Below are 22,072 nucleotides of genomic sequence, written 5' to 3' on the forward strand. Positions count from 1 at the left end.
CGCAACATGGAATATATCATTTTTATTAAAATATTAACAAACCTGAATAATTTTTTCACTGTATGATGACAGTCGAGAAAGTGATTCTACGTTAATACAATCTTGTAATGAGGTGCTACCAATTTTTTCCGCAAGCGTTTGTTCTTCATTGATTCCAATATTGAAAAGAACTGGAACCACCTACCAAAAAAGCAAATAGCATAATGTTGTAATGACTTCAATTTAGCGATATCTGAGGTTAAAAAAAATCAAAAATTATTGATGTTCTAAGAAGAGTTCCTAAATATTCAAAATTATACTTCTTTATGGTTCAACTGCAAAATATATATATATAGTCAAAATTAAAATTCAAAGCAAAGTTTTTTTTTCATTTTTTGTACTATGCATATATTTTCATCCAATAACAAAAATCTTATGTAAAACAATTTTTAAATCCTTGCCTTAGCCATTACGACAACATATTACAACATTATGTATGCAACATAAAATGAATTCGTACCTGGTCTAAATGCCCGAAGTAAGATATACACAACTTACCTTGAAAGGTGCACCACTTCTTAGTGAATCTGGTAGTTTAACAAATGTTTGTGGATCTAAATGTAACCTGAAATAGACATGAGAAATAATTACACAGTAAATCAAACAGCTGATAATTAGACACATAGTGTACACATTCATCGTTTCACAAAAATGTTGTTGTTAAAAATCAGTATTGTCTCCGGTATTACCTTCATTTTTAAAATTTTTGATTTCTACATAGTCCAATATTTCACCCTGAAATTTGTCTTTTTATTTTAATACAGTACATAGGAATATTTTTATATGACATCGTACATACACTTTCTGTATGACATCTTGTGCAACTCTTTCAATTTTATTAACATTACTGTAGTCATTGAAATACAGAGTTGATTAAGTTTTGAGGTAGACCAGAATGCTTTATTTAAGTTTCAAACAACTTAAACCCCAGTATAAAATAGAAAGGAATATACGCTAACGATACAAATTTAGATTTTTTTATGTACAGCAAAAGGAATAAAGAATAATAAAATAGTCTGCTGTTTTCAAGCATTGAGAATTTACTTATTCACCCAAGCATGCTTTTTTCTGTAAATAACACTGTCAAAAAGACGTTGTTCAATGTTACATTCACGTGAATTTCAGAACAGGACCAATTAGAATTGATTTTACATGTGATACTTTTGCTAACAATGTTAGCGGGAAACAACGGAACAAACAAAATAACTCATTCACCTTCAGTAAGTAGGCTAGCGTTGCGCTACACCAGCAACGAGAACATGTTCGTGTATTATGCTGGATGAATGAACGCCAAAGCGGGACTTTTGGCTGACTTGTCGGGACAAGACGCTAAATAAGTAAAAAAATATTATTCAAGTATGTTTCTCACCTAACAGTGATTCTATTCCTGGTTCCATGTATAGTAGGAAGCAAATGATCCATGTCATCGCCATCTTGTTCCTTCGATTTCTCACAACAAAACGATACTTTATGTAAATCATAAATACCAACAACGTGATCCTACAACGAAACAAATATGATATTAAGAAAAAAGATAACAAGTAGATCATTGGGGGCCAAAACAAGTCATTGGTTTTTACACCAAAAAAAATTTGCAAAAATATTGGTAAACATCAGTTTTGTACTTTGTAGCTCACGAATTGGATTCTTTAGTCATTAGAATTCTGATTAATATAATCTACTGATTAAAATAATCCCAATCGCCAGTACCCAAGAGTAACAACCTAACCCATATTGGACAAAAAAAGTGTATTAAAACAACCCAATTTAAAATAAAGCACAATGGACGAATAAATTACTCCTGGCGAAAATTCGAGACAATTTTTTATATAGAATCTTGCTCGAGCAAGCACACATACTAACTCAAAGATTGATCTCTGAGTAATGTTATGAGCAACCACCGAAGTGCCAAGAGCTTTTGAGACTGTAAAGCAGGGGTCGGCAACCTTTTGTCGCTCGCGGGTCAAAATTGAGGTTGCAAGTCATTGACGGGCCGCACATATTTTTAGAAAGTTGAAAAACCGAACGGATGGTACTTTTTATAATAAAGATCAAGCAGTGATACATCTCTCGAATAGAGTATAGATTTAATTCCTCATTGCATCTCATAAAATTCCATTTGAATATTTTCAGCGTCACTGAACCCTTTGCACTCAGCATCAACTTTTCTGCGATTTGTTGCCATTTGCTTGATTATAATTAAATTATATTCTCATTGAACGAGTAATTGTGGATTATATAATTGTCAGGTTATAATATAATTTAGTCTAAAGATTATATTCATCAAAAGGGATATTTTGTTACTATAATTTAGTGAAGCGTCGCACGCCGGATTATAGTGCCCGTATGTTGCCGACCCCTGCTGTAAAGTATTACAGCATAAAATTGCTCGTTATTAAGCCAACAAGGTATTTTATTCCATTTTATTCGAAAAAATAAAATGAATACATATAAAACCATTAGATTACCTCTAACATCCCCAATTCATTTTTATAAGTGCTTAGAAGAGATTCAAAATGTATCAACATTCCATGATTAGAAATATTGTTCAGGTATTCGGTGTCGTGAATAAACGAAAACAGTGCAGTGGAGACTCCGCAGACACAACTTGACAACTAAAAGAAATATATCTAGTGTTAAGGAACAAAGAATGCTACTAGATTGAAAAGCATGAAAGCCAGCTCAACTCTTAATAGCCCTAAACTGATTCTTGGATTATTTAGAGATAAAACCACACATCTCTATTGTGTGCAGGGATGTCCAAAACGAAATTGATTATATTCGTTATTTTTAATTTCTGATTTTGGATAATTTAGAATTGTTGCATTTAAAAAATGATATTTTGAGCAACTGAAAGACAAAAAAGTATACATTTAATTTTGAAAAACTATAAAAATAAGAACCAGTGGACTAACACAAATTGCTCTCTCATAGATATATATTATGGAACTTCTGTTATGAGACCAGGGTTCTTGGTGTGTGGATAAGAAATAAAATATCATTCAAATGTTTGCGCTACACTAGCTTTACCATGTATACTTTTACTAAAATCACTGAACAATACACCCCTCATAAGAAAATAATATTTATATTTAAAATAAATTTATGCATTTCTGCACATATTTCATTCAAAATATTCAAAAAAGAAGCATATAATAAAGAGAAATACCACAATATCCTATATAATTATACATATTATGATAAACGGCTTGTTTTCGACTTTTGTTTAAAACTTATTACATGCCCCAAAAAAATTTCCTTACCACTTGGCTGAAGACAACATCTCTTCTATATATAAGGTCTGTTGATCCTTGAATATGTATTAAAGAATGTATTGCATGACCTTGCATAGCAAGGTTACAAACTGTTGATAATCTTGTTTCAAGTTCATTTAAGTTCAAGACAATACTGTCATAATCAGGAACGGTATTTGATGCCAAATCTGGTAAAAAGAAAATATAAAATTTTAGATCAGATGAGAATGGAAAGTTAGTATTTTTTATAGTATGTGGTGGGAAACAAATTTTAAGAAAAGGTTCCCTAATTTCAGAAAATGTATGTATGTCACTACGTAATCTACATTAACATGACACGCTTTAGATGAATCTATCACATAACTTGTGAACGTGAATGTAACGCCACTTGGCTGCGATGCACGAATCCACTCCCATCACCACCAAGCCTTGGGTAAAGAAAGAATGACGAAATGGCCTGAGTATGACATCTCACCCTGGATGTGATAAGATTAAAGGGATATACCAGACTAGATCATATATGGTCAGAGGGTTGGCGCAGAGCCGTTCTTGAAATGTTGTCATAATCAGAAAACCTGTTCTAGTTTTTAGACGTTAGACGACTGCAGTAAATGGATTGCTTGCACCGCAGCTGACAACAACTATCGTTATCTTTGACGTTTCAAAGGTTATGTATCAGATTTACCTGTAAATCATAATATGTCATGCAGCTTACGCAGTGACATACCGGTACTTATAGTTTCTGAAATGAGGGAACCTGTTGTTAGTGAGTTGGATACAAAAGAGAACCTGTTCTAAATATTCTGAATCTTGCAACTGGATATGGTCATTACAGTTAGAAATTGAAATGATTTGAAAATATGCAATTTCATTCAAATGAAACATCCTGATTTGCCGTTCAGAGTTCATTTTCAATCTGATGGAATTCGAATATCACTATGAGGTCTAAAATATCATTAAATCAATTATGAAGAATATCATTGTATTTACCATCAATTTCCACTAGATTTGCATTATCCAACATAGTGTGAACCTTCGCTATAATTTCGGACAATTTTGTTTTCACTGAAGACTTTAATTCTTCCTATAAGAGAAAGTAAATTGAGTAAAAATAAACTATTTTCTTTGGTCCCTGCTTGACAATTAACAGGAAACCAAGTGTGAGTACCAGATTGTGTTGATATTTGGTCTCAACAAACCTTGCTTTTTACCAAATTTTGATGAAACTACTCCAACAAAAACAAATTACGCAATCAAAATAATAATTTGCTATGGGCAAAGATGAAATAAAAAGCTGATTTATAAATAATCAGTGAATAATTAGGGGTGTCAAAAATAATCCAATTAATTTATTTCAAGATCCATATACTAAAGTACTATAATCCGACTCGTAGGAAATTTTTTTTTATATTACCAGACTATTTTGATACGAGCAAAGGTACAAGCTTGGTACAGAGATAGAATTCAAGCCCATAATAAAATATCTACCTTATTTTACAAACCCCAAGGCGCACTTAAAATACTTTGTTTTCTCAAAAATAATCGAAGCGCCTCATGTACAGAACCGGTAGTGCTTTATGATGTATTGCCTATGATCAAAAGCAGTACCCGCTGTGCCTTACAGCCCAATGTATGATTAAAAACCCTATCTAAGCAACTTATTGACAGTGCACCTTCAAACCCAGTATACCCTATGATCCATACGATACAATACTTGAAAACGAAAAAAAAGGGGGCAAAGATTTGACATAGTATTTAATTGGTTTGCAGGCCAAGGGCACATGACTCAATCGATCAGGGAAAAAATGCTAATAAAATGATTACAAGTTATCACTGATGCATTGAAAGTTGTATAGGTCAAAGCTTGTAACAAAAATGTCAGCATAGAGCAGTTCCACAAGACTTAAAACAACCCAGGTCTAAACTGCCAGATTAACAGGTAGAACGAAATTCTATAAACAATTTAGCATTATCATAACATTGTAAAATATCGAGATATTCTTACCCATTCAAGACTTGATCCAGAAACTAACTTTGTTGAAGCGTTTAATAAACTATTTCCAGCTGATGACGATCCATTTAAATCATTAGAAATTTTAGAAAGTGCTTTACATAAGTCTTCGTTGTCCAACAATGATACAAGTAAGCAGGTCTGAGAAATAATATACCGTAATTTATGGTGATCTACTATATCAGTGTTTCCCAACCTATGGGTCGTGACTAGGGCTGGACATTTTGAATCGAATAGTAAAATCCGATGGCAATTTTGAATCGTCGTCATCTTTTTTTTGCCCACCCACACACAGGTCGAGGTGAATCTCTCATTTTTTTTATTAATATCAAATTTTTAAAATGCAATTCAGACATATGACTCACTTCTTCTGAGTGATAGATTACGTGTTCTTACTAATTTATGTGGCTGCAGGACCCATTATAAAAAACAGTCAATACAACTGCATTTCTTCCAAGTATTCGAGATTCGATTCCAAAATAATATTTGATTCTGAAATCATCAGAGCCCTGGTTGTGACCCAAAACTGAATCGTCTAAAAATCATCTTGGGTCGCTTGTTTTTCAACAAAAACTTCAACAAAAATGTGTCGATTTCATTTTCTAGAAGATTGTATTGGTAATTTTAAATTTAGTATTGAAGTGTTGCTCAATAGTGATTGAATATGTGGGAAAAGTATTACAGCATGAAAACTTGGCAGCATCGATTTTGTTGATATGTGAAGTGAACCCACGCCGCGATTTTAAAAACTCGGTGATTGCAAACAAGAACGGATTTCTTACTTTGGGGTAACTTCTAGGAAAATAGAGGTCATATAAAAATGATTGTTTCATATTAGTCATTCATTCTAGCGGCCATAAAAGTACAACACAAAAGTACATTTAGTACGCAAGGTTATCCTTGGCTAGCGAGACTTTTTAAAAACATTTTTTTTTTAATTTGGGTCTCAAGAAAAAAGGTTGGGAACCACTATACTATATTACCCTGAAAAATTCAAGAGTATTAGGCTAAATAAAAATGAAATTTTCATTTCATTTTTTGAAAAAGAACAATAAATATACTAAAAAAAGATATCCGTTAGCAAAATGTGTTAAGGACATTTAAATAATGCAGACAGCCCGATTTCATATTTGATACTTTTACTGGCATTATTTGAAAGCTGAAATATATTCCTAAAATTATTATTACACACAATATTAAATTTTGTATAAATTGTATCTATTTTCCAAACTTTAGATTTCAAATTCAATATAAATATCCACGAGTTATTCAAATTCTATGTGTCTAAGTCAAGAAATGCATAATCAGTAACATGACATATTAAAACAATACATCAATAACAAGTGTAGAAAATTCCCAAATAGGAACACACAAAGTCCAAGTAAGTAACAAACTCTAGCTGAACTTTATGACATCACAATAACAATAAAATAGGGAAATTTTCAGCATCTACAATCAACTATAGTTTTTATTCACCTTATCGCTCAACATTGTAACAGCCATCTCAGCAGATGTTCGTGTCGGAACAGTGTTGCATTCTTTACCAGCCAATATCAATGTTTCAATTGTACTGATATGAGATTTAACTTCCTTCTGTAAGTCAGATATCGTCACTGGTAATTCCGCAATGTCATTTTTCAAATTTTCTTGGTTACAAAGCGACGTGAGAGCGAGTTCTCTACTGTAAATAAAAAAGTGAAATTATTTTATTAAACTTATTCAAATGAATCGAATCCTTGACAAACCCAGAGTCATAAATTACTGAAGTTTTGAAAAAGCATTTCAGGAGAGTATTGTAGCAATAAAACCATTTTTCAATATATTTAAGCAGTCTGAAAAAAAATCTTCAAATCAAAATCAAAGATTGTTTTTGATTTTTTTCTGCATTCGATTTGATTTACCAATCTACCGTTGAAATTCTTGCGTTTTTAATGTAAAATCCTGATATGTACTAAATTTGAGGAAGCAAAATTTTAAATAAATCATTTTTCAATCAATCAAATTTGTCGTATTGCATTTCACATTCCAGACATATGAAGATAATTGTAATCACATATATTTGACAAAAAACTTCTATTTTGTGAAAACATCTTATTTAAACAAAATTTGTTAACCATCCAAAATGACGCACCAAATTTCGTTGCGAAAATTGTTTTCATTAATTGAATTTCCGGTAATTTGTTAATATAATAATCTGAATTTCTATATAATTCAAAAATCCATAGTCACATTTATTTTTTCACAGCCACTTCATCGAACGCAAACTTCTGAAAGCTTACCCCTTCTTTACTTTTTCCGAGGAAGATGACATAAGTGACAATAATCCACCTTGCTTATATTTAAAACAATGTGCTGTTGCTGCACCAACTGTTATGATGTCATAAACACGAACAGGTGGTGAACTCGAAGCTTGAAGAAAAAAAAAATAGAAATTTGAAAACTTATGTGTATTACAAGCACAAGTAGACAACAGTAGCAGTGGCGTCGTCAGGATTTTTGAAAGAAGGGGGTCCCAAAAATAGGAATCAGAAATTCCCGCGCAACGGCTTCTAAAATAGGCCCTGGATTTATGCCACTCGTTAAAAATAGCCTTTTTCAGCAGATAATAATTTTTTCTGTTGCATAAAATATTCGATACATGGCCGATGGGAGCATTTGAAAAGGCCATATTAATTTATTGTGTTCGTCGTAACTAACTAAAATAAAAGCACTATTACTCAAAGAAATGCAAGTAGACGGCACGTAGCGTTGACGAAAATGATCAACGTTTTTAACAAAATGCAATCGCATGAGTTATTAGCGACTTTTTCAGTCTTACAAAATTACATAAGTGGGGGTTCCAACTCGCACTCACCCTCCGACTACGGCCCTGTAACAGTAGCTGGTGGTACCCAGAGTTGTCGTTCAGTTGCCGGACGAGTCAAATATTAAATAAATTCAGAATTAGATATATTCGAAATTATAAATTTTTGATTTTATTGTTATATTAGAATATTTTTGTTCCAAAATATGACATTTTGAGCATCTGATATAACAAGACATAAAAAATAGACTTCACAGACAGTGTGAGGAATACAGAATTATTCATAACAACATACAAATTTCGGTACTCCCATAGTGTGTGTACCAGGTTAGAGTTTATTTAAATTTTTCTTATTTTAGTTCTATTACGAGTTCGGGGACTGTCTGTGTTACAAAGTGAATATACCCCCTGCCCATAGGTTTCAGTCCATCTACACAACTTGATGTAGAGTAGGCAAACAAAATCAGTTACCTCAATATTGGCACACACACTTCTGGAGCGCCCGAATCTCTCTGTTTAATATGACCCAATTCACAAATTTTCTAATAATGACAAACAACCTACCATTTTCTGTGTTTTCGGGTGTTGAGGCAGAAATGCAATCAGAATGTTGAACTCTCATTCTTTGAAGATGTAAATTAGTCGGAATAAATTCATATTCTTTTTCGGTCTTCTGCATACTTGCTTTGAATGAAGGACCTTCGAAAGTAACAGGAAGCCGGAATTTAAATTTATGACATCAGTGAAGAATAAATTGATTGTATTTTATTTCTTTCAAATGAGACATAACATGACTTCATGGATGAGGAGGACAAATTTGCCACCTTCCAGATTTAGAATTGAAATTTGGGATGGAAGGTTAGGGTTCTCCATATTGAAATAGCTAGGCATATCAAAATTCTGCCTTAAAATTTCAGTACGGTTTCCAAATAATCTGAATGAAACTATGCTGTAGCGAAAGGTCTCAATGGGGGGTTGCGGACTTGCGATACCCAATATTGTCAGAACGAGCCATATTTACTCTTTTGCTTTTTGCCTCCACTTATCTGGGTGAAAAAGGGACTTGGCACTAACTTATGTTAAAATAAAATATCAATAAAATTTGAATTTGGAACCACTACTGAGACCCACCATCACCAAAATCGAGCCAAGATTCGATCGTTTGAATGAAAACATGCAAGCATATAAGTCCCATTAAAGTTCCTGGACGTTGCAAAAAAAGTCATTATAGATAAGGATTACTATTTTGGGAAAAACTGAATATTTCCAGCTCGACATTGCTTACATTGGGACATTGCATTGGGTGCAGTGGTGGGTTAAGGGTTCCTAGATAGGCCCAAAGCCCAACTACTGCGCCAAAGTTTATCTTATAATTACTCATTACCACAGAGAAATTACCATTGTACCATACCAATTACTAGTACAGTATGTGTACCAGGTCAAGGTTAGGCCATAATTTAATTTAGATTTTCATTATTTCAGTTCCACTACAAGTTCGGTGACTGTCTGTATTAGCCAAGTGAATATACCCCCTGTCTATAGGTTTGAGTCCCATTACACAACTGAATGTAAAGTAGGCGAATAAAATTAGTCCTCCATATTGGTACACATACTTCCGAAGCCCAATTACCAAACATTGAACCAGCAACTCAACAAACTCAAGTATGTTTCCCATTCTTACCTCTCCTCCTGTCCACAATATTCTTGACACCTTCTTGATATTGTTGAATTAATTTTTCTTTATTTTGTGCTTGTTTTATTTTTGTTTGTTGTAAATAATCGACCAAATATTTAATAGAATTTAAAGTTCCAATAAACCTCGTCTCTTGATCTATGAGAAGTTTTCTATAAAAAAAAGAGTAAAAAGTTATCTTCTGAATTCATAAGCAAAAAAATCTGCGGTTAATTAAATACAGTGAAATCTCGTTTGTTGAACAACCCGATACTCGAACAATTCAGTAGGCAAACAAAAAATTTTTGATGCTCGAACACTTGAGCGCGCCACCTAGTGAAATGTCGCCATCCAAACCGTGCATCTCGGCTGCCTCTTGGCCAATCAACAAGAAAGCAATGCTCAGATATATGGACACGGAGGCCAAAACAAAGTAGTATGAGTATGCAATCTGTCACAGTAGACTACTAGTACGGCAATCATCATGACTGAGGTAAAAGCGGAACCGCAACAAATTGCGCAAATTTTGATGACGTCATCTCACACAAAAAACGAATCCCATTGAAATTTTCTCAAACATAGAGTAACTGATAAAAATATTTTTATATTTATTAAGCGTAATCGTGAATGCGTGGAGTGTAAAGGGGGGAACATTTACAATCAAACTTTTCTCCTAACTCTGTGTTGAAGAAATTTTCGAAGAAAATACGATTTCTTAAAGCAAGAGATGAAATGTGTGTAACAAAACAGTTTGATATTCAGAATTTGTCTCGCAGACGATTTTTATACCAATTGATCTAAAGTGGTAAATTACTTTTTTAGCAAAAATACGATATATGATAAAAATTATGATTTTAATGAGAACATATAAAAATTTAAGACAAATTTACTTTTTCAAAGGCATCATATTACAATATTTGGTTTTATATAAATTAACTGACATTTCCAGATTCCCATTAGTAAACAGGGTTTCCTTTCAAATAAAATCTTGAATCAAGTATTGAATCTCCTCAAAAAATGAGATACATAGACAGGGTTGTTTAACAAACAACAATGGTGATCAATTTTTCAAATGAGAAAGATTTTATAAGAATTATTACATTCTCTTGATAAAGTTGTCCAACTGGGTAACATCAATCATTTCCCCAAATGCATGAGTAGCATCCTAGTTTATAACCATCCATCTTAATTATAGAAACAAAATAACTTACAAATATTCAAGAGGAACATGGAATGACAATCTTGTCTCTAACATGATTTCTTGAACGCTTAAAAAACCTTTATTTGTTGTTGGGAATTTGTAAGTTCTTGATATTGCTTCACAGTATACTGGAATAAAAAAACAATAAATTCAGAAACGTTTTCAATTAGCGAGTGGCTGAAATATATATATTATATCGCTTGCCTCTTACCAGTACATGTATCACTACAACAAATCTATTTTAGACAGTTGAGTTATGCCATCCATTTCATGACACTTGGTGTTACTTTAAACAATTCAAGTTGCTTTTAAGTTCCAAATCATTGATACTCGATAAACTGCATTATCAGGGTTTTAAACTTTCTTAGTCTATTACTGATACTTATTTTCCTTGTGATAATACCAAATGTCATGTAGTTGGAAAAACCTTGAAATTACTAAAGTAAGCCAAAATATTTGTACTTACATCCTTAAAAACCAAGATTAGACAATACTGCATAATCGAAGAAACAACTTACAAGATTTAAGGTTAGGAACTTGTCCTATATCTCCATAACTAGCATCAACTTTCAATCCGTTGGCATCTGAACTTGGGCTTCCATGTGAAAGAAGAACCTTGATAGAAAAGTAAACAATTCATAATGAAACTAACTGAGTGCACTACATTTACTGTCAATAGATGCATTGAATCAAATTTGTGCATTAGTGAATAAATTTTCATGTTAAAGGATAAAATAATGATATTATTCTTGCATGTTTAAGATAATTAAGTTATTTCCATAGCCATTAATAATGGGAATCTCGTTTGAAAATATTTTCAATTTCAAGGATTTTTACTTTATGTATATTTTTTAGCAAAATCATTGTATAAATTTGATTTCCCTGCAAAAATGTAAAAACGGTAAAATTCACTTATCATCTTAAATAATGAAATAAAAACACATTTCCACAAAAAAAAAATTGTTTGCATGGCTGGTCCAACTGGTTGTTGCTGTCCTTAGTTACCATGTCGCAAGCTAGATTTTTCATCCACATACATTTTCTGTACTTACCGGTACCACTTTACTAGGATGTATTCTATTGGGGATGTCAGGCCAAATTGAAAATATTCTTAAATATAAGCTCTATATATGTGAATGACTAATTGTGTTGAATTTGTAAGTAAATAATATAAACACTTGTGTAGTGAAAGTGTCTTAGTTTAAATGGTGTATCCGCAATCTTGGCCCGGGACCAAATTACGGCCCCACGTAACGCTATAATAGGGCCCACCGAACTCAGGTGAAATGTTTTCAACTTTTTGCATTCTAGATACCGCCAATTGGCCCCCTGCCCACAAATATCTTCCGCTTTTAATTCTTGGCCCATGGTCAGAAATTTTGAGAACAACTGATTGAAATGCTTTAAAATTTAATAAGGGGAGGAAATTTTCAATCTAGTATAGAACTCTGTACTGGAATCTAATTATTGATACAACTGTTACATTGAAAACAAACACTTTGCAATAGTTTTTTAAAGTTTCTAAAAGTATTCTTAGGCAAGGATTCGTACATGTTGAAACACCTTGTTGAAGCAATGGTACGTTTTGAACTATTGTCATACAGTATGACATATTTGCACACTTGCAGACTAATTTACTGGGGTGATTTCTAATGAGTATTTCATTATGATATCACAATTAGATTTGATTCATCCAGCAATAAAATACAAATGACTAATAGTATAGAGATTATATTAATTAGCAAAGATGCAACATTGCAACAATAAGTGGTTAAAAAATCTTGTATCAGACAGTCAGACACACAAATTTTCTTTTGTTACATTTCGTCTACTAAACAAACTAAGACTTCTTCAGACAAGCAGTTTACAACTTAGATATAAAAATGAATTTTCTCACATTTCAAAATTCTGATTGAATGAATATGTTATCAGTTAAACATGGTCTAAATCAGAATATATTGAATTTGCTATATTCAAAATTATTTTTCATTTTAACTTTTAACCATCTTTGATCATGAATATTATGAATTTGTTTAGTAAGGTAATAGGCTCACAGCAAGATTAGTAAACAAGTATTTCAAAGCAAAATGAATAATTTACATTTTATCTTTTATCACACAAGTTTCCTAATCATAGTGATTTACGGTATTACCATAAGTTTTGCTATAATTTACAAACGAATTTTCAGTATTTTTGATCAAGAAATATAATTCTTATCCTGACTTTATTATTATAATTTTTACTTCCACTACAGCATATACACAATAAGGTTGCCTATGGATCCACTTTTGCAAAGGACAGCAGAAGCAAAGTAATTGGTCTACAAACTAAATAGGCTTTTAAATTAGTAATTCATTTTTTGCTTTTCAATTTTTCATCAAAATTCAGAGACAAACACGATTCTGTACACTACAAAATACAATGGTATTGTTTCCACATACTTTACAGTAAACGAAAAAAATCATACACAAAAAAAAAGATAAAATTCTACCTCAAACGCTTGACGCAAAAGTGTGATCAGAGCAGGTAAATTAGTGCTTGTTCTTTTGCTCAATTTATCCAATAGATGGTTTAAATCGCCAGATTTGTCTGCCTCCATAACTAACTTGTTTTATAATAAATATCGAATTCCAATTCTCAACTGAAATATGCTCTAAACTAAGGAAAATTGCCCATAAGACTGCAAAAATATTTAAAGTTTCTTTCTACCCAATATTGCACTAAAACTGTAATATATTGTCAGATTTTCTATTTTTCTCTCAAAAAATCCAGCCATCTTTAGCCCATACTTTCCATAGAATAAACGGTAGCCTACTCCCGTAGTATGTGTACCAGGTTAGGGTTAGTTAAGCCATGATTTTATTCTAATTTTCCCTATTTTAATTCTATTACGAGTTCGGGGACTGTTTGTGTTAGTCAAGTGAATACACCCCCTGCCCATAGGCTTTCGTCCCTTTACACAACTTGATGTAAAGAAGGAAAACGAAATTAGTTACCTTCATATTGGTACATACACTTCTGGAGCACCTAATAAACTTCTAACAATCATTTCCACTGGAACAATGCTACTAGATAGAATATGAAATCTCTATTCTGATTGTTGCTACCACCAAATGAATCTTCAAACAAAATCAATTTTAAATAAAATTATTTTATACGACAATTGATATTGATATATCGGATATTTGATCCAGTGGGATATATTAAATGCAAACATAATCCAGGATAAGTGTACTATAATCGTAGGTATTATGAAGAGAAATTTGTTTGATGTGTGAGAAATAATAACATCAAAATGATTAATCAAAAATACTGGGTTGGACTATGCTGATGATATTAGACTCTGAATCTCTTTCTATATATGCAGAATGGTATAACAATTTCTATAAGTTGATTTTGTCTGAACCGATCCAGAGTAAATAGTTTCATTGGTTTTCAATCTTTTTCGTTTAATTCCACTCTTAGCCTATTTAGGAACTTTTTATTCCTCTCTCACTAGGCACAAAAAGTACTTTATTTCTTCAATCTTCTATGAACCCTAAGCTAGAGCTATGTGAATAAATCCCGCTTTCGTACAGTTCAAGTAGTTTATGATATGTGTATGAATGAGTGTCATAGTAATGACAAATAACTAAAGACTGTTTATACGAAGCAAACTTCCTCTGTACATAGCTATTATGTCCGAGTTATGAAACATGGAAATAGACAGATTTGAAACTCTGAACTTTCAAAGATTGTTACAATGACATTGGCTGAAATTATAAACTGAGCGAAATTTAAAAATAAATTGTGGATAAATATCTTTATAAAAGTAGAGAATTGCTATATCCCGTAGTAGAGAAATGAAGGAATTTTCTTGCTTGCAAAATGTACTCCCAAGAGTTGAATTTAGCCCCAGTTAAAAACTACTCATTCATTGAATAAAAATAGTTGCTTGCAGAGCAGCTTCTTCTTTTGTGGGAATAGAATATTCAATCTGTTTCAAAGTTTAATTTCTATGTTATATTAGGCCTATTCTATATTTGAAATCCTTGATTTCAGGAATAATCTGGATTATGGTAATTTCATTCAAAGAAATATCACTTTGATCAACTAAGTTTAACAGTATAACCAATATGGTCTTCATTCAATTTTTGAGAACTATCAAAAAAGAGAAACTCAATCAAATCTATTTTTTTCAAAATAATCCAAAGAAAACTAAACTTACTTGTCCATTCCAATAACTGGTTGCATGATTCGTTTTTCTTGATCTATAACCAAATCTTAGTTTTCGTCTCATATTGAGATGTAGTATATAGTATTTCCACAGTGATTAGTAAAAAATAGTAAACTGTACTTAAATATAATATACAATATAACGCAACACAGAATCACTGCAACATTAATAGTAAAGAGATTATCATTATCAGCTTTTTCTGATGTATTGACTAGGCTAGTAAAGACAGCAGTACAATAGTGGAGAAGGACATCCAAACATATTGTAAATTTACTTTGTTCTAATCATACAGGGTGTCTATAATTACGTTTGGCTTTACCGTTTGTGAAAGAACTTTGAAATGCTTTGTACAACAAATGGTTGTCATATAAAGGTGTATTGAATGAGGTAAAAAAAAACCATAAAACTAACGTGGTTTAGATATATCAAGAACAAGATTTCATAACAAAACTGAAATTGTAACAGGACTCATGAACACCCTATACAACTAAAGCGTTTTTCTGCACAAATTACAAAATTTATGTTTCTATTTACTGTCGGTAGACAACAACTCAAATCAAACCACGGACTCATTGACCACTTTCTACTCAACAGCAAGTATTATTAACAACACTAATTCAACTCTCAATAGAAGATAGAAATTCAAGCCACACCACCACCAAAATTTTAGCTACTTATACTTGTCCGATATAATATTAATATTGTATCAAATATATTCAATTTTACTTTGCATTTGGGTACAGCTTATTCCTTTCTGGGATATATCACTGCACACATACAGATTAGGGAGCACTTTCAATTCTGATATATTTTCTTCCAATTTTCAGCACTTGCTTTTTACTCTGCCATTATAACTACAACATTTCAGTGAGTTAAGTTCAGTTTCTATTCTTCAAAATAGTCTCCACAAAACTTCTCAACACAAATGCTAAGACTTCTGTTTGCCTTATTGAGGCTATTGAGACAAATATATATTTTAACTGAAAGCAGAACATCTCCGGTATAATTACGCTAAGAGTGAGTACAAAAGGGGATATTAGGTCTCCTGTGACTGGCAAAGAACAATAGATGAAGTTCCATAACACAACAAACCATATACTAACACAAAGTGTAGGAAAATACCCATACATAGACTAATCTCAATCCATTAGTATCCTAATATAAAAGCTAAAGAAGCTTAAAATAAACAAATCCTATTATCTCTAATGTAAATTCAAAAATCATGACGGGAAGTAATAATGAATCGATGATGTCATAGTGGCCAAATTTCCAAGGAAAACTTGTTTATATTTAACTTTCATGATGTCATACATTGATGAGTAAAATGAATTGTCAGACGTTATGAACAATATGGGTAATGCAATTTTTCACATTGCATGATTTCATCTTTGATAAAGAATGAAGATTAAAATTTAAGTGAAAGGTAAACGAATTGACTTGAGCCCTCAGTTTAAACTTAGCAACTGGCACATCTTTTTATGCAACATCTATGTCAAAGCATGGGTCGAACAGAAAAACTAGATTTAATGATATCTTCTGAAAAATACTTATTATATTATCAAAATTTCATTAAATACCCAATAACAGAAGAAATGCAGAATAAGTTATCACTTGTTAATTAGCATGCTACATATTTTTAATAATACTCTAACAACTTCAAATTTATACGAGTATGCAATATCTAGCTGCTCAGTAGTAGGCAGCTTTGCAAAAATATCTAAAACGAAGCCCAAAACTCCAAGTACATAACTACAGTTACCTTATTCGAAACATTAAGGGATTATATACCTGTGATTCAACTTGTTTAAATCTTTTCAATATATTAACTTTATTTATTGTACCTGGTACCGGTATATTGTTTATTGTTAATTATTTCACAATCACATTTTTTAAAGTATATTGTTCAAGCGAGATCATAAGGCTTCAATACAAAATTGATAACACTGCCAATCCAGCATAATGCCATTGTTTCCTGTAATTATTAATTCTATTTATAGCAGTTCGCATGAACACAATTATTTTGAACTCGAAAATCATGATCTGATATGAAACCATACAATACTTGCCTTGATCATAAGCCAATGCAATCTTAATCGATCCAGAAAGGAAATTGTTACAATCGAGTCATCACCCAATTCTCAATCAAGTAATTCAGATATACGGTAACTAAAGTTGGCCAAAAAATTTTTTTCATTGTGACGCTTATTCACACTTTCCATTCTGAACTAGGATCTGTACAAGCAGTAACTGATATTTAACAATATGCAAAGAGTTATTTAGTATTGGGAAGAATCGAAATTTTTTTTTGTTAGACATTACTGTCATGTTTTTAATTTATGATTGAAAATAACAGTTTGCACTGAATAATTACATTGTTAAGTTATAATTCATGGTTCATAATTCATTATAAGTCTTTACGCTAAAACAGAAGCTTCACACTAATTATTCAAAAATAATAGTGTTAAACAATGAATATATACATAATTTATTTTGGCGTTACAAAATCATGAGTATAAGATTAAATATTTCCACAAAAAGATAATCTGTTCCAAATAAGGACAAGCGCACTCACTAATAAATAAAAGAGATTCATCTGAGCAAATTTACAGAGTCCACTAAAACGTCAAGAGTTACTGAAATTATACAAATTTACAGTGTTGTATTATATCCCAAAAAATACTTATTGATGTAAGACCTGTAACCTTTAGATGAAGATCAATGTTTCCACATAAATCAAATTTGCGGAAAAAACTTGGTACAGAAATTTCTGGGTTGTAATTAGTTTGGCTGTCATATCGAAATGCAAAAAAAATAAAAATTTTATTATAACTGAACAATTGAATCAAAGATGCTACAAAATAACAAGATGCTAATCTGTGATTATTGTTATTTCTTATTGGTGAAATATACTGAGTACTGGATCTTATTTTCATGAGATATATAATGATCTCACAATTTAAAAATATGAAACTGTGCTGCTATACAAGTATTCCAAAATTCCATTATAGTTAGCCTACTATCACCTTGCTTTCTCAAAATATATCAGTTTCTCTAAACACTTTCGCTTACTAATGTGACTAATCCTCATAAAAACAACTATAAACCTTGTTCGATTTCACCATAAAGCTGACTGAGCAACAATTGAAAATCTACTAACAATGGTCAACATTAACAATAACCTGCAATAGGTAGGCGGTAGTTCTTCATTTGGTACATGAGTGATCAGTGATCTCTGGCTAAAATTCTTTCATCTTATAAAATACTTGATTTGCAAATTGGCAATTAAAAAAATATTGTGCATGACACAAGACTATGATGCATGAAACGTTAGGTCATCTAATTTAAATGTATTTATTCACTTGACACAATTAAAAGACAACCGCATTGCATAATTAGAAATTTCAAAGAGAATATTCATATATCTTTCATTATATTTGATTGTCTAGCTAGAAACATTTTTGAGCCATAATAAGAGAAACAGGCTTGGATGTAAACATACTATCATCTAACTGCTCATATTAATAGCCGTAAAACTAATGATAACTTTTTTACAATACTGTTTAAATCTAATTCAAGCTTTTTGAGGGTACAATATTCTTTGTATCAACTGGTTGAAGATAGCAAATTGAATTATATTTCATTACAGATATTCGAAATAAGCTTAGAAAAACTATTCAAAAAAATTTGCCATTTATGTATTATCATTTGTGGCTTAATAAATTTTTGATAAAATTATGTTATACCTCGAATATATGGCCTGCTATAGGACTTAATGGAAATATAAAAATTAGTACAAGTACATAACTACCGCAACTTATTCCAAACATTAGGTGACTATATATATATTGTCAATCAACTGAGAGCTGAGATAATTTTAACAGTTATATTGCTCAATCATGGTCACGAGCCGCCAAATGGAAACATTGCAGTAATTGGATACCCAAATGCAAAACTACTTGATGTTTATGGATATAGATAATCCATCATATTTTCTGTTAAAATTGTTTCCATGCCAGTGATCCATAAAAAGAATCCACCAATGTCTTACACGAACTTGTAATCAAATGCAGAATTTCAAACTGAGAATTGCTCTAAACCCATTATTGTCTGCTGAATAATTCAAACTCGAAATAGTTTTGCGTTCACGAAGTTTTAACAAAATTGGATGACACATTTACCTTTTAGTATTAGATATGAATTTTTCAGAGGCTTTATCATGAGTGGTAACAGCTATCCATTGAACTTAAACATGAACTAGAAACTGTCTATCTTTGTTTAATTATATTAAAATCCATAGTTTTCCTCTTCCATCCCTGGAGATGCAAATTAAATGCAAGAGAACATGTAAAATATTTTTCTTCAGTATTTCAAAAAAGCAAATTAAAAATGCGTAGAAGAATAACTACAAAAAAAAGAAAAAAAAATATAAAAACTTAATTGAACAAAAGCAGACATGCATGATGACTGGTGATGATATTAAAATACATTTCTAAACCTTCATTTCCTGTCCCTTCAAAGTGCATAATTAAATGCAAGAAAACAGGTACAATATTTCTTTACTATTTAGCAAAGCTAACGAAATGATATCCACAGGAATGGCAAAAAAAAAAAACTAAATTGAACAAAAGCAGACAAGCGTGACTTCGATGAAACTGTCTGTTGTGGCAAGAATCCAAGTAATTGATTGATCAGGACGGAAACTATAGAACATTGGAAGTATTTGTTTATTATTGTATGTTGCTAATGTAAAAACTTATTATTAAGAGACAACACATAATATAGACATAACTTAGAATAGAAAATTCCCAGACAAGCCGCTACCGGGATTTTGGCAGTTAATAGACTATCCAAGTTCCAAAATTACTTGCTTAGATACAAAATTGCTGATAAGTAATTACCAGTACCTGCTGGAATTGCCGTAAAGTGCTAATGCAATTTTTCCTATGTTAAGTAAAAATCAGGTGGCGATCCTAAAATTATCAAATTTTTCATAGAATGACATAAATTCATAAATACTAAATATCTTGTGATTTGTGACTTATAAAATTTTTCAATTGCTCATCTCAATTATTCAATTAGGAATCAAGAGTTTCTCAAAGTAAGCTTGAAATAAGTATAAATTTTTATCTATATAAAACTATGACATCTTTCCCATTTTTTCACTTCAATTTTCTTCTTGTTAAAACTACACAAACTATGAATCAATTTTAATCTTGCAGTATGGACTTTGTGAGTCTATGAAGAGAATAATCTCAGAATATTTTCAAATAGTTGAACATACATAACTACCGGTATTCATTTATAGAACCACACTAAACACTGATTGTATACGAGTCTTCAGGTTTCTATGGTAATGAGATACATCTACATATCTTTACATAGTAAATTTAATAGTATGGTGCATAACTTTAGTACAGGCTGAACACACCTAGATTGTAAAACACCTTGAACAAAGATCAGCACCAAAGAGTCAACAAAAGTCACCGCAAATACAAACATAGTTAAACTGCTTTCACCTTCGGGTACCAAGAAAAAGATACAAAATTGGTAAGACTAGTTATAGGTGATTTATATCTATTGGTCTATTCAAGAGTAGGACAACCTAGGGAACCATAAAGCACTTTTCTGTGGAGCTTTTAATTCAGACGAGTCATGTTCAGGGAGGTCCAAATTAAAAACAAGAAGAGCTAATAAAAATTTAGTTAAACTATTTCTTCTTTGTGAAAGAATACAGACAACAAGTTTAGTATTAACCGATGCAAGTTCAACTTATAATGTCACAATCATAACTTGCAACATGGAATAGCTGAAAGTGCAAAATTACAAATTATTGATGCAAAACATACAACCTCATCAAGCAATCTCGTACATTTCAAAAACAAACAAAATTCACGTCCTAGACATGCTTTGTATTACACATCTCACATCCTTAATTTTACATCTGTAACCTCATGTCTGGTTCATAATATACTGTAGTAGGAGGAATTTCACGATAATGTTAGAGAATTTCAAATTATGTAACTGAAATATTGACGCATATAGTAGAGCTTCCCGTATAGTTTCTTCACTACTACATTTACCAAATGGTCAAGCATATAAAGAACATAATTACTTACATTATATAATAAGTCACTAGCGAACAATTCATCATTACCATTTTAAAAGTGTATCTTAAATAAAACCAAGCTTCGAGATAACGACAACTATTTATGATGCTAAAAACAAATGCCATAACTGCTACTAATGTCCACAAGACCTGAATACCCATGTCTAACATACAGGTATTCCCATATTATTTGCTTTTTGATGATTTGCCTGTCAGAAAATTAAGAAACTCAAAATTGTGCAATTAACTTGCTCTGGAATACAGTAAAAAGATGACGTGCTTTGCCTGATAACATACAGTGTCACATGTCCTAATGAACTTGATTAAATAAAAACTTGAATAATCTTAGAAAATAAACTCAGTCTTTCATTCAAATAAGATATTGTGCCACTCCACCCACATCTTTCTATATACCATGGTTGAAGGCTACTGGTTTAGACTATTAGTTGAAAATTTGGTTTCTGTTATTCACTGCAACCCAAGATAGTATTTCAATTTCTCCATAGTCTTAGCCGTGCAGCAGACCATTTAGAACCTAGCTGGAAGAACAAAATTTGGATTTTACAATACCAGACAAGAAATATCTTAATTCTTGTGTAAACATTTGATCAGCTTTGTTAGATGAATTCATCTTGGTATTAGATAGTATAGATTACCAATAGTTACAATACCATCTGCAAATATTAAGATTTAAATTATTGATGCCATGTTTTATGCTGCTAATGGACTAGTGGGCAGAAGTTTCTAATACAATAGGCTACAACAGTGGT

At 31.6% G+C, this 22,072-nt stretch overlaps 1 protein-coding gene across 3 annotated transcripts in view; it reads right to left on the reverse strand.

The window, feature by feature from the left end:
* Nucleotides 1-22,072, reverse strand: part of LOC120341656 (inositol polyphosphate-4-phosphatase type I A-like) — a 38,902-nt gene that overhangs the window by 3,836 nt on the left and 12,994 nt on the right. For all 3 annotated transcript variants that reach the window (XM_039410214.2, XM_039410213.2, XM_039410215.2), the window contains 13 exons: nucleotides 11,499-11,595; nucleotides 10,991-11,108; nucleotides 9,789-9,952; nucleotides 8,672-8,806; nucleotides 7,584-7,713; nucleotides 6,781-6,985; nucleotides 5,299-5,445; nucleotides 4,284-4,377; nucleotides 3,303-3,481; nucleotides 2,508-2,654; nucleotides 1,409-1,539; nucleotides 538-604; nucleotides 43-180 (listed from right to left, as the gene is read on the reverse strand). In XM_039410214.2, coding sequence (XP_039266148.2) covers nucleotides 43-180; nucleotides 538-604; nucleotides 1,409-1,539; nucleotides 2,508-2,654; nucleotides 3,303-3,481; nucleotides 4,284-4,377; nucleotides 5,299-5,445; nucleotides 6,781-6,985; nucleotides 7,584-7,713; nucleotides 8,672-8,806; nucleotides 9,789-9,952; nucleotides 10,991-11,108; nucleotides 11,499-11,595 — 1,752 coding nt within the window. The remainder of the gene's footprint in view (nucleotides 1-42; nucleotides 181-537; nucleotides 605-1,408; nucleotides 1,540-2,507; nucleotides 2,655-3,302; nucleotides 3,482-4,283; nucleotides 4,378-5,298; nucleotides 5,446-6,780; nucleotides 6,986-7,583; nucleotides 7,714-8,671; nucleotides 8,807-9,788; nucleotides 9,953-10,990; nucleotides 11,109-11,498; nucleotides 11,596-22,072) is intronic.

The sequence above is a fragment of the Styela clava genome, chromosome 14 (genome assembly GCF_964204865.1).
Source record: "Styela clava chromosome 14, kaStyClav1.hap1.2, whole genome shotgun sequence".
Taxonomy (NCBI): Eukaryota; Metazoa; Chordata; class Ascidiacea; order Stolidobranchia; family Styelidae; genus Styela; species Styela clava.